Source organism: Oncorhynchus gorbuscha, unplaced genomic scaffold (genome assembly GCF_021184085.1).
Source record: "Oncorhynchus gorbuscha isolate QuinsamMale2020 ecotype Even-year unplaced genomic scaffold, OgorEven_v1.0 Un_scaffold_907, whole genome shotgun sequence".
Taxonomy (NCBI): domain Eukaryota; kingdom Metazoa; phylum Chordata; class Actinopteri; order Salmoniformes; family Salmonidae; genus Oncorhynchus; species Oncorhynchus gorbuscha.
In genome coordinates this window covers 82,621-95,654 of record NW_025745874.1, presented here as the reverse complement: position 1 = coordinate 95,654, position 13,034 = coordinate 82,621, and the positions used below count along the sequence as shown (strand labels likewise).

The following is a 13,034-nucleotide window of genomic DNA, read 5'->3' as shown; positions in this document are numbered from 1 at the left end:
TTATATTTATGGGCTGGTTCAGGATTATATTTATGGGCTGGTTCAGGATTATATTTATGGGCTGGTTCAGGATTATATTTATGGGCTGGTTCTAGGATGATATTTATGGGCTGGTTCTAGGATGGCCTTGATATTTATGGGCTGGTTCAAGGATTATATTTAACTGTCTGTCTGGCCTATCTGGGTTCAGGATTATAGAGAATGGGCTGGTTCAGATTATATTTATGGGATTATATTTATGGGCTGGTTCTAGAATGATAGAGAGAGGATGGATTCAGAGAGATGATAGAAGATGGCCTGGTTCTAGAATGATATTTCAGAGGTTCTCGATGAGGATTAGATTTCTGGGCTGGTTCATGCTGGATGTTAGAGAGGTTGTGGAGACAGAGTTCTATCTTGATAATATCCTGCAAGAGTGAGTCTGTCTTCTAACTGTCTGGCAGAGAGAGCTGTTCAAATAAGTAAGGAGAGAGAGAGATTTAGAGGGCTGGGCAGAGAGAGAGAGAGAGAGAGGGACAGAGAGAGAGAGACAGAGAGAGAGATTTAGAGAGAGAGAGGAGAGAGAGAGAGAGAGAGAGTTCAGGTTGTAGGACAGGAGAGAGAGAGGCTGGAGGCAGAGAGAGAGAAAGAGAGAGAGAGAGAGGGCAGAGGAGAGGAGAGAGTTGTAGAGAGAGAGAGAGAGGAGGCAGAGAGATAGAGAGATGAGGCAGAGAGAGAGAGGCAGAGAGAGAGAGAGAGCAGCGAGATATTTCTGGGCTGGTTCTGGGACAGGAGAGAGGGATTCTTTGCTCTATGCAACATGGATTCCTCCACAACAGCACTGCTCCTCTGTTCTCTACTCTGGACAGGTACTCACGTTATTAAATCATTTACGGGGATAGTTCAGATTTTTTAATTAAAATGTTTTGTTTCCCAATCTTGAAAGCAGTCTATAGACAAGGCCAGGAAATAAATATCTACATATGTTAAATTGCTGCACTATCCCTTTTAAGTAGATATTATTAGCTCTAAACTGCTTTAAACTTTCTACTTTCTCAAAAGTTTTGGGATTATGAATAAACTAATTTCTAAGTGAGGTTTAGAATTCTTAAACATAAAATGTTTCTCAGAAATGTAAATGCACGGTGATACATTTCTTTTTTTTACTGTAGATGTGAATTTATAATACCGTGTTAATATCATGTCCCAATGGTCTAGTCTTGCTGAGTCATGGTCCTATTGGATGTTTGCTCTGGGGTGGCATTTGTTTGCTGTTCTCCCCACAGACCAGAGCTCACAGTCTGAGTGTGTGTGTTTATGTGAGTGTGTGTATTTGTGTGCTGGTGTGTGAGTGAGTGTGAGAGATTGCATGTGTGTGTTTTGAGTGAGATGGTCTGTGTTCTAGATGTATACCATTCAACCATTTTCTATGGCTGGAGTGTGTGGGTGCAGAGAGTGAGTGAGTGTGGCAGTACGTGCTTGTGTGAGTGAGTGTGTGTGTGTGTGTACAGTGTGTGAGTTTCTGAGTGTGTGTACGTGCATTTGTGTGAGTGAGAGTGTGTCTTGTGTCTATCTGAGGTGATGTGAACACAGAATGAGAGTGTGAGTGTGTGTGTGTGAGGAGTGTGTCTGAGAGAGTTGTGTTACTCTGGAGTGAGAGTGAGTGTGTGAGTGTGTGTGTGTGTGAGTGAGAGAGTGTGAGAGAGTGCAGAGAGTGAGTGTGAGAGAGCTGTGTGAGTGAGAGAGAGAGTGAGTGTGAGGTGAGTGACAGAGTGAGAGAGTGTGAGAGAGTGAGTGTGTGAGTGAGTGAGTGTGTGTGTGTGAGAGAGCATGTGAGAGAGTGAGTGTTGAGTGTGTGAGTGAGTGAGAGTAGTTAGAGTTCAGTGTGAGTGAGTAGAGTGTGTAGTGGTGTGAGTGTGTGTGTATTTTGGTGTGTGTGTGTGAGTGTGTATTTTGTCTGTGTGTGAGTGAGTGTTTCTTGTGTAGTGTCAGGAGAGTTTTGAACCTGAGAGGTCTCAGGAGATTCTATTTCTGTGTGAGTGTGGCAGAGGATGTAAAGTGGATGAGTGTTGGTTCAGGAGAGAGGATGGTTTGCTCTATGTTAAATGGATTCCTCCACAACAGCACTGCTCCTCTGTTCTCTGTGTTCTGGTGTGGTGTAAAGGTTATATTATTATATTTGTGTGTGGTTCAGTGATTATAACTGTTCTCTCTGTGTTCTGGGCTTTAAACTTGTCTAACCTATCTCTCCTACATGTTTTGTTTGTGTGCTTATCTGTAACAGTTATTAAACTAAAGCTGCTTATCTCAACATACAATACAGAACATGTTATTAAATCATTTACGGGGATTATTCATGGGCTGGTGAGAGGATTTAATAAGGTGGGGTTAATTTTGTTTCCCAAACTTGAAAGCAGTCTATAAACAATAGGAAATGTTTCTACAGAAATGTTAAATTGCTGCACTATCCAGGATTTTTAAGTAGATATTATTTCTAGGCTGCTCTAAACTGCTGTTTAAACTGTTCCTACTTTCTGGGCTTGAGGTGGTGATTCATCCACACTGATATTAAAAAGGATTTTTGGGATTTACTTTTATGAATGAAATAAACTAATAATTTTGTGATGTTGGTTTAGAATTCTTTAAAATGGTTCTGATGAATTCATCTGCTGGAGGGAGGATACATTTCCTTTTTTTACTGGATTGAAGGGATTGCTCTGGGAAGGTTATAATGATATTCCGTGTTAGAAATCATGGTCCCAGAAAGTGGTCTAGTCTTGCTGAGTCATGTCCTATTGGATGTTTGCTCTGGGGTGGCATTTGTTTGCCCTGTTCTGTGAGCCCACATGAGTCATCGAGCCTGGAGCGGGTCGAGCCGGCCTGTGTAGGGGTAGAGAGTCAAAGGATGCAGAGAGTGTGGAGCGGAGGGTGAGGAGGCAGAATCAGGAGATAGGTTGGAGAAGGTTTGAGCGAGGGAAGAGTGTGTGTACGTGCTTGTGTGAGTGAGTGAGTACCATCCGTAGTGCAGTGTGGGAGGTGTTGGAGTGAGTGTGTGAAACGTGCAAGGTGTGGTCGGAGACTTGAGTGAGTTGCAATGTGTGGAAGAACAGCATCTAGTGCTTGTGTAGGGGGGAAGGTGAGTGGGTGAGGTGCAAATGTGTGAGTGGAAAGTGTGCAGAGAGGAATGAGTGTGTGGGGAGGAGTCGCCCAGTGTGAGAGGTGAGCCGTCCTCAGGAAAGGAGTCAAGGCATCAAGAGTGTGAGTGTGATAAGGATGTTAAGTGAAAGTGTGTAACTGTGAGCATGTGTGAGGATAGCGATAGACAGATGGGTATGGGGAGTGTGAGAATGACCACTTGGGAGAGATGAGGATCCCGGTGCCACCACCCCTCTGTGAAGCTGAGTGAGTGTGCGAGAACACGTGGGCGGACGAAGAGAGAGCAGTAGGAGTAGCAGTGTTGTGTGGTGATGTTTCCGTCAGTGAAGTGAGGGTGAGTGCATAGGTGAGATGAACTCTGCCTTGTGACCGCAGATTGGCAGTTCCAGAGGTGAGTGTGGTGTGAGTGGGAGATTGTGTGTGGAGCGTTTGTGTGTGTGATGACACATAGTTGAGTACAGTGAGGTGCTGTGTGAGTGTGAGTGAGTGTTCAGAAAGTTAACTCACGTGAACCCCCTTATTGACTAAAATGGTTGAACTCTGAAGTGTCTTGCAGTGTGTGTTGACACACATAACTCAAGTGTGTGTCTCTCTTGAGTGTAATAGTTTCTGCAGTGCTGCTATTCGGGGGTGCTGGTAGTGTGTGTGTTTGTAGTGTTGTGTGTGTGCTAGTGTGTGTCTCTGTAGAATGTACACAGTTATCTTTGATGTGTGTGCTGTGTGTGTGTGTGTGTGTGTGTGAAATGAAATGTGTGATACTACCTGTGTCGACCGGTTGTTGAGTCTATTCTCGTTCTGTGTGTGTGTGCTATAACGGTAAATGAAGATGTCTCTTCCTAAACCTACAATTATCTTGGATACGAAGATACGAAGAGTGCTATGTGCTAGCTAACACTACACTAATCAAGTCGTTCAGTTGAGTGTAATAGTTTCTCCAGTGCAGCTAATCAGTGGACGTTGCTGCTGGCTGTACGTTAGGACGGTGAAATACTATTACAATTATCTTTGATCTCCTCTGAGAAGAAATTTTACAGTTTAAATTGAGTCATTTAGCAGAGTGCCTGACAGAGCATTCGCCTGAAGATAGCTAGCATTCATGCATTCCAAGATGGCGTAGCAGTCGGACGTCTGTCTTGTCTTTGTCTTGTCGTATATATCGTTTTCTTTGTATATTTAAAAAAAATTTTTTTAATCTCAATATCCATCTACGGACTGAACTTACTCTCCTGCATCCCGCCTCACCCAATGTGGTACGGATCTGCTATTTTTATACTTTAGAACCGGAACCCCCATCAGAGCTAGCCAGCTAACTAGCTACTAGCAAGTAGTCAGTTAGCCACTGCTAGCGGTCCTTACCGTTAACCCAGGCATCAGCCGGCCTCGGTCCTGCCGGTCTGCACAGCGTGATGTCAACCCAGAGCATATCGGACTGCGTTTTCTCTGCCACATCTCCGGACTCCTACCGCAAGCTCTGAACCTTTACACCGGATCATCGCAGCTAGCTAGCTGCTATCCGAGTGTCTACTCATGGCTAACGTCTCTGTCCTGAAGAAAGCACCAGTTAGCCTGGAGATAGCCTTGAGCTAGGCCCATGTTCAGGCTAGCCCAAGAGATCCATCAGACAATTCCTGGGCTTCAATACCTCTTTTGCTAATTGGCCTGGACCCTTCGCTGCCGAAATGGAGCCCTGCCGATCCATCACGTCTGGTCTGCCGACGTGACCGTCCAAGGGGGTTTCAACAAGCTCTTCCATTGCGACGTCCCCCTGAGGCCCATCTGCTAGCCTGCTAGCCCTGGTCTGCCGACGTGACCGTCCAAGGGGGTTTCAACAAGCTCTTCCATTGCGATGTCCCCCTGAGGCCCATCTGCTAGCCTGCTAGCCCTGGTCTGCCGACAAGACCGTCCAAGGGGGTTTCAATGGACACTTCCAGTGCGATGTCCCCCTGAGGCCCATCTGCTAGCCTGCTAGCCCTGGTCTGCAGACGTGACCGTCCAAGGGGGTTTCAATGGACACTTCCAGTGCGACGTCCCCCTGAGGCCCATCTGCTAGCCTGCTCGCCCTGGTCTGACAGCTGTCTGAAACGTCGTGTCTCCAGCTCGTCTGGCTGCTCACTGGACCCTATGACTCCTCTGCAAGACATGCCACTCCCTAATGTCAATATACCTTGTCTACTGCTGTTTTGGTTAGTGATTGTCTTATTTCACTGTAGAGCCTCCAGCCCAGCTCAATATGCCTTGGCTAGCCCCTTTGTTCCACCCCTCACACATGCGGTGACCTCACCTGGCTTAAATGGTGCCTCTAGAGACAAAACTTCTCTCATCGTCACTCAATGCCTAGGTTTACCTCCACTGTACTCACATCCTACCATACCCTTGTCTGTACATTAGGCCTTGAATCTATTTTTCCGCGCCCAGAAATCTTATCCTACCATTATCCCACTCCTCCTCTTTTCCTCTGGTGATGTAGAAATTAACCCAGGCCCTGCAGCCCCCAGCATCACTCCCCAGGCACTCTCATTTGTTGAAATCTGTAACCGTAAAAGCTTTGGTTTCATGCATGTTAACATTAAAAGCCTCCTCCCTAGGTTTGTTTTACTCACTGCTTTAGCATACTCAGCCAACCCGGATGTCCGAGCCGTGTCTGAATCCTGGCTTAGGAAGGCCATCAAATATCCTGAAATTTCCATCCATAACTATAATATTTCCCCACAAGATAGATCTGCCAAAGGGGGCGGAGTTGCAATCTACTGCTGAGATAGCCTGTAGAGTTCTGTCACACTATCCAAGACTGTGCCCTATCAATTCGAGCTTCTACTTCTAAAAATCCACCTTTCCAGAAACAAGTCTCTCATCGTTGCCGCTTGTTATAGACCCCCTTCAGCCCCCAGCTGTGCTCTGGACATCATATGTGAATTGATCGCCCCCATCTGTCTTCAGAGTTCGTACTGTTAGGTGACCTAAACTGGGACATGCATAATGCCCTCAATCTCACACAAATGATCAAGGAACCTACCAGGTACAACCCTAAATCCGTAACCATGGGCACCCTCTTAGATATCATCCTGACCAACTTGCCCTCTAAATACGCCTCTGCTGTCTTCAACCACTATCTCAGCAATCATTGCCTCATTGCCTGCGTGTGTAATGGGTCCGCGGTCAAACGACCACCCCTCATCACTGTCAAACGATCCCTAAAACACTTCAGCGAGTAGGCCTTTCTAATCAACCTGGCCCGGGTATCCTGGAAGGATATTGGCCTCATCCCATCAGTAGAGGATGTCTGGTTGCTCTTAAAAAGTGCTTTCCTCACCATCTTAAATAAGCATGCCCCATTCAAAACATTTAGAACTAAGAACAGATATAGCCCTTGGTTCATCCCAAATTTGACTGCCCTTGACCAGCACAAAAGCATCCTGTGGCATTCTGCATTAGCATCGAATAGCCCCGGCAATTTACACATTTTCAGGGAACTCAGTAACCAATATTCTCAGCCAGTTAGGAAAGCTAAGGCTAGCTTTTTCAAACAGAAACTTGCTTCCTGTAGCACTAATTCCAAAAAGTTCTGGGACACTGTAAAGTCCATGGAGAACAAGACCACCTCCCCCCAGCAGCCCACTGCACTGAGGCTAGGAAACACTGTCACCACCGATAAATCTACGATAATCGACAATTTCACTAAGCATTTTTCCATGGCTGGCCATGCTTTCCACCTGGCTACCCTTACCCCGGCCAACATTTCAGCACCCCCTGCAGAAACTTGCCCACGCCTCCCCCAGTTCTCCTTCATCCAAATACAGGCAGCTGATGTTCGGAAAGAACTGCAAAATCTGGATCCCTACAAATCAGCTGGGCTAGACAATCTGGACCCTCTCTTTCTAAAATTATCCGTCGAAATTGTTGCAACCCCTATTACTAGCCTATTCAACCTCTCTTTCGTATTGTCTGAGATCCCTAAAGATTGGAAAGCTGCCGGGGTCATCCCCATCTTCAAAGCGGGAGACACTCTAGACCCAAACTGTTATACACCTATATCCATCCTGCCCTGCCTTTCTAAAATCTTCGAAAGCCAAGTTAACAAACAGATTACCAACCATTTCGAATCCCAACGTACCTTCTCTGCTATGCAATCTGGTTTCCGAGATGGTCATGGGTGCACCTCAGCTACGCTCAAGGTCCAAAACGATATCATAACCGCAATCGATAAGAGACATTACTGTGCAGCTGTCTTCATCGACCTGGCCAAGGCTTTCAACTCTGTCAATCACCGCATTCTTATCGGCAGACTCAATAGCCTTGGCTTCTCAAATGACTGCCTCACCTGGTTCACCAACTACTTCTCTGATAGAGTTCAGTGTGTCAAATCGGAGGGCCTGTTGTCCGGACATCTGGCAGTCTCTATGAGGGTGCCCCAGGGTTCAATTCTCGGGCCGACTCTTTTCTCTGTATATATCAATGATGTTGCTCTAGCTGCTGGTGATTCCCTGATCCACCTCAACGACACCATTCTGTATACATCTGGCCCTTCTTTGGACACTGTGCTAACAAACCTCTAAACGAGCTTCAACGTCATACAACACTCCTTCCGTGGCCTCCAACTGCTTTTCTGCTAGTAAAACTAAGTGCATGTTCTTCAACCTATTGCTGTCCACACCCTCCCGCCCGACTAGCATCACTACTCTGGACGATTCTGACCTAGAATATGTGGATAACTACAAATACCTAGGTGTCTGTTTAGACTGCAAACTCTCCTTACAGACTCACATTAAGCATCTCCAATCCAAAATTAAATCTAGAATCAGCTTCCTATTTCACAACAAAGCCTCCTTTACTCATGCTGCCAAACATACCCTCGTAAAACTGATTATCCTACCGATACTTGACTTCGGCGATGTCATTTATAAATTAGCCTCCAACACTCTACTCAGCAAAGTGAATGTAGTCTATCACAGTGCCATCCGTTTTGTCCCCAAAGCCCCATATACTACCCACCACTGCGACCTGTATGCTCTCGTTGGCTGGCTCTCACTACATATTCGTCGCCAAACCCATTGGCTCCAGTTCATCTACGAGTCTTTGCTAGGTAAAGCCAAGCCTTATCTCAGTTCAATGGTCACCATAGGAACACTCACCCGTAGCACGCGCTCCAGCAGGTATATTTCACTGGTCAACCCCAAAGCCAACACTTCCTTTGGCCGCCTTTCCTTCCAGTTCTCTGCTGCCAATGACTGGAACGAATGGCAAAAATCACTCTCTTATATCTCCCTCTCTAAATTTAAGCATCAGCTGTCAGAGCAGCTTACCGATCACTGTACCTGTACACAGTCAATCTGTAAATAGTACACCCAACTACCTCATCCCCATATTATTACTTACCCTCTTGCTCTTTTGCACCCCAGTATCTCTACTTGCACATCATCATCTGCACATCTGTCACTCCTGTGTTAATACTAAATTGTAATTATTTTGCCTCTATGGCCTATTTATTGCCTACATCTCTACTCTTCTACATTTGCACACACTGTGCGTACACTTTATTCCATGTGTAACTCTGTGATGTTGTTTTTGTCGCACTGCTTTGCTTTATCTTGTGCAGGTCGTAAAAGAGAACTTGTTCTCAAATGGCCAATCTGGTTAGTTAGGACAACCACATATCACAGTCATAGTCATGACATTTTCTTCAATAAAGAAGCTAATAGCAGAGTCAGAGCTAGTGGGGGAGGGGGGGGGGTGCTGTGTGATTATTTAAGATACTGTTCGAAGAGGTAGAGTTTCAGATGTTTTCAGAAGATGCTGTCCTAGCTTCAGGGGGAAGCTGGTTCCACCATTGGGGTACCAGGACAGAGAATAGCTTGGAATGGGCTGAGTGAGAGACCAGAGGTGGCAGAACAGAGAGCTTGGGTGTGAGCATAGCCTGAAAGTAGGGAGGGACAGTTTCTCTTGCTGCTCTGTAGGCAAGTACCATGGTCTTGTTTTGGATGCGAGCTTCGACTAGAAGGCAGAGGAGCGGGGTGATGTGGGAGAACATGAGAAGGTCGAACCAGGTGGGCTGCAGCATTCTGGGTAAGTTGCAGGGGTTTGATGGCACAAGCAGGGAGCCCAGCTAACAATGAGTTGCAGTAGTCCAGACGGGAGAGAACAAGTCCCTGGAGTAGGACCTGCGCCACTTCCTGTGTGAGGAAAGGTCGTACTCTGCAGATGTTGTAGAGCATGAACCTGCAGGAGCAAGTCACTGCTTTGATGTTTGCAGAGAACGACAGAGTGTTGTCCAGGGTCACGCCAGGGTGTTGTCCAGGGTCACGACAGGGTGTTGTCCAGGGTCACGACGGTGTTGTCCAGGGTCATGCCAGGGTGTTGTCCAGGGTCACGCCAGGGTGTTGTCCAGGGTCACACCAGGGTGTTGTCCGGGGTCACGCCAGGGTGTTGTCCAGGGTCACGACAGGGTGTTGTCCAGGGTCACGACAGGGTGTTGTCCAGGGTCACGACAGGGTGTTGTCCAGGGTCACGCCAGGGTGTTGTCCAGGGTCACGCCAGGGTGTTGTCCAGGGTCACGCCAGGGTGTTGTCCAGGGTCACGCCTGGGTGTTGTCCAGGGTCACGCCAGGGTGTTGTCCAGGGTCACGCAAAAATTCTTTACACACTGGGTGGGAGACACCTTGGAGTTGTCAACCGTGATGGAGAGGTCTTTGAGTGGGCAGGCCTTCCCCCAGGACGAAATGCAGCTCCATCTTGTCGACGTTGAGCTTGAGATGGTGGGCCGACATCCAAGCTGAGATATCTGCCAGGCACGCAGAGATGTGTGTCACCACCTGGGTGTCAGAAGGAGGGAAGGAGAAAAGTAGTTGAGTGTCATCCGCATAGCAATGATAGGAGAGACCATGAGAGGATATGACAGAGCCATGTGAATTGGCATAAAGAGAAAAGAGGAGAGGGCCTAGATCTGAGCCCTGGGGGACACCTATAGAGTGTATGGCAGTGTGTGTGTTACTTACTTATCTCTCCCTCCTATACAGTATGTGCCCAGGCCCCAGTAGTGTCAGTTGAGCCCAGGTCAGCAGGGGTCCGGCAGGGGGAGTCGGTCAGTTTTCGCTGCCGGGTGGTTAGTGGGTCACAGCCCGTCCATCTGGAGTGGAAGAGAACCAACAACCATCCACTGGCAGGTAGGGCTCTGACCACACATATGCACACAGGCAGACAGACACACACAGCCCTTGAATGGTACTCAACTATACAATAGCTGTGACACAATGTTAAATGGACAGTTTATAAAAATGTGATGATTGAACTGGTTTTAACTGGTCCTAACCGGTCATAAGTGGTTAGATGGTTCTAACTCATTCTAACCGATCCTATCTACTCTGTCCTTAGATAACGTGAAGATTGGTCCGGATGGTTCCGTGCTCACCATCGCTAACACCAGGAATGGTAACCAGGGGCAGTACCGTTGCGTGGCAACTAACTCTGCGGGCCGAAGCACCATGATGGCCTCACTGACCATCAAACGTGAGTGACCATCCCTAACCTAGAGATAGAGCTCCAGGGAGAGACAGGGCTGAGGGGAGAAGAGGCCCAGAGATAGAGCTCCAGGGAGGGACAAGGCTGAGGGGAGAAGAGGCCCAGAGATATAGCTCCAGGGAGGGACAGGGCTGAGGGGAGAAGAGGCCCAGAGATAGAGCTCCAGGGAGGGACAGGGCTGAGGGGAGAAGAGGCCCAGAGATAGAGCTCCAGGGAGGGACAGGGCTGAGGGGAGAAGAGCCCAAGAGGCCCAGAGATAGAGGGAGAGACAGGGCTGAGGGGAGAAGAGGCCCAGAGATAGAGCTCCAGGGAGGGACAGGGCTGAGGGGAGAAGAGGCCCAGAGATAGAGCTCCAGGGAGGGACAGGGCTGAGGGGAGAAGAGGCCCAGAGATAGAGCTCCAGGGAGGGACAGGGCTGAGGGGAGAAGAGGCCCAGAGATAGAGCTCCAGCGAGGGACAGGGCTGAGGGGAGAAGAGGCCCAGAGATAGAGCTCCAGGGAGGGACAGGGCTGAAGGGTGTATAGGGAGGAAGAGGCCCAGGGAGGATGGGGAAGGGTGTAGCTGAGAGGAATCAGGAGGGCTGAGGATGGATCAGGGTAGGGGATGGAGAGGATCATGTTATAGTAGTTGACAAGGGTTAGGATGGAGAAGGGTGTATAGTGAGAGGAATCAGGAGGGCTGTAGTTATAGTAGTTGACATGTAGTGCTAGAGTTGGAGGATCATTCTTCATATGGTTGGAACTTGAAACGTCAGTAAATTAAACTATTTCATGTATCATGTATCTGTCTGTGTACCACATGAAGAAGTGGAAAACTACACTCAACCCTCTCTTCTTCTGTGTGTGTTTGTGTGTGTGTGTGTTTGTGCATGTCCTCTCGCCTCAGATTCCCCTAAGGTGCGGGTAACCCCGGCAGGTCCCCTGCGAGTCCGGCTTGGTGAACCTGTAGCTCTGGAATGCCATGCCACAGGTAGGCCACGCCCCTCCGTTACCTGGCAACGCCACAGAACACAGCTGGTAACCACAAAGACAGAGGACACCAGTACACTGAAGGTCAGACGATCTGCCCGTACACCTACATATAGACATGCTGTACACACACACACACACACACACACACACACACACACACACACACACACACACACACACACACACACACACACACACACACACACACACACACACACACACACACACACACACACACACACACACACACACACACACACACACACACACACACACACACGTACTTGTGAGGACTTTTTGGGGACCAACAATTGACTACCATTCAAAATTAGTAATTTCCTAACCCTAAACCTAACTCCTGAGCCTAAAATAACCTTTTTTCAAGTGATGACTGGCTAAAAGTCCTCACTTCCCCGAATTCCTGTGAAGACTTCTGGTACTCACAAGTTTAGTCAAATTTGTACACACACACAGACATACACACACAAAGACAGACAGACACACACACAAAGACAGACATACACACACAAACACAGACAGACACACACAAAGACAGACATACACACACAAACACAGACAGACACACACAAAGACAGACAGACAGACAGACAGACAGACACAAAGACAGACAGACACACAAACACAGACATACACACACAAACACAGACAGACACATCTGTCTCTCTCCATGTCCCCTGTCTCCAGGTGGCAGCAGTGAGCTCTGAGGACGCTGGAGTGTACGTGTGTCAGGCCCAGAACACTGAGGGGGTCGCCGAGATCAAGGTGGAGGTCATCGTTGAGGGCGGCCAGGGCGCTGCCAACGCACCCAAGGCGACGGTATCCATGGCAGAGGTGACAGCTGTGGAGGGTCACATGGTCACCATGCAGTGTCAGGCCACAGGTAATAATCAGTCAGTCAGTCAATCAATCAGTCAGTCAATCAGTCAATCAATCAGTCAGTCAGTCAATCAGTCAGTGAGTTATTCAATCAATCAGTCAGTCAATCAGTCAGTCAATCAGTCAGTCAGTCATTCAATCAATCAGTCAGTCAATCAAGTCAATCATTCAGTCAATCAGTCAATCAGTCAGTCAATCAGTCAATCAATCAGTCAGTCAGTCAGTCATTCAATCAATCAGTCAGTCAATCAGTCAGTCAATCAGTCAGTGAGTCAGTCATCAGTCAATCAGTCAGTCAATCAGTCAGTCAATCAGTCAGTCAATCAATCAGTCAATCAGTCAGTCAATCAGTCAGTCAATCAATCAATCAGTCAGTGAGTCATTCAGTCAATCAGTCAGTCAATCAGTCAGTCAATCAGTCATCAATCAGTCATCAATCAGTCAGTCAATCAGTCAGTCAATCAGTCAGTCAATCAGTCAGTCAGTCAATCAGTCAGTGAGTCATTCAATCAATCAGTCA

General features: G+C 47.7%; 1 protein-coding gene across 1 annotated transcript in view; it reads left to right on the top strand.

Annotated features, from left to right (window-relative positions):
* The first annotated feature begins 760 nt into the window (after positions 1-760).
* The window catches only part of LOC124020770 (basement membrane-specific heparan sulfate proteoglycan core protein-like), a 14,750-nt gene continuing 2,476 nt past the window's right edge, over positions 761-13,034 (top strand). Inside the window, exons 1-5 of the mRNA XM_046336032.1 lie at positions 761-848; positions 10,145-10,291; positions 10,500-10,634; positions 11,532-11,698; positions 12,323-12,518. Coding sequence (XP_046191988.1) covers positions 800-848; positions 10,145-10,291; positions 10,500-10,634; positions 11,532-11,698; positions 12,323-12,518 — 694 coding nt within the window. The 5' untranslated portion in view covers positions 761-799. The remainder of the gene's footprint in view (positions 849-10,144; positions 10,292-10,499; positions 10,635-11,531; positions 11,699-12,322; positions 12,519-13,034) is intronic.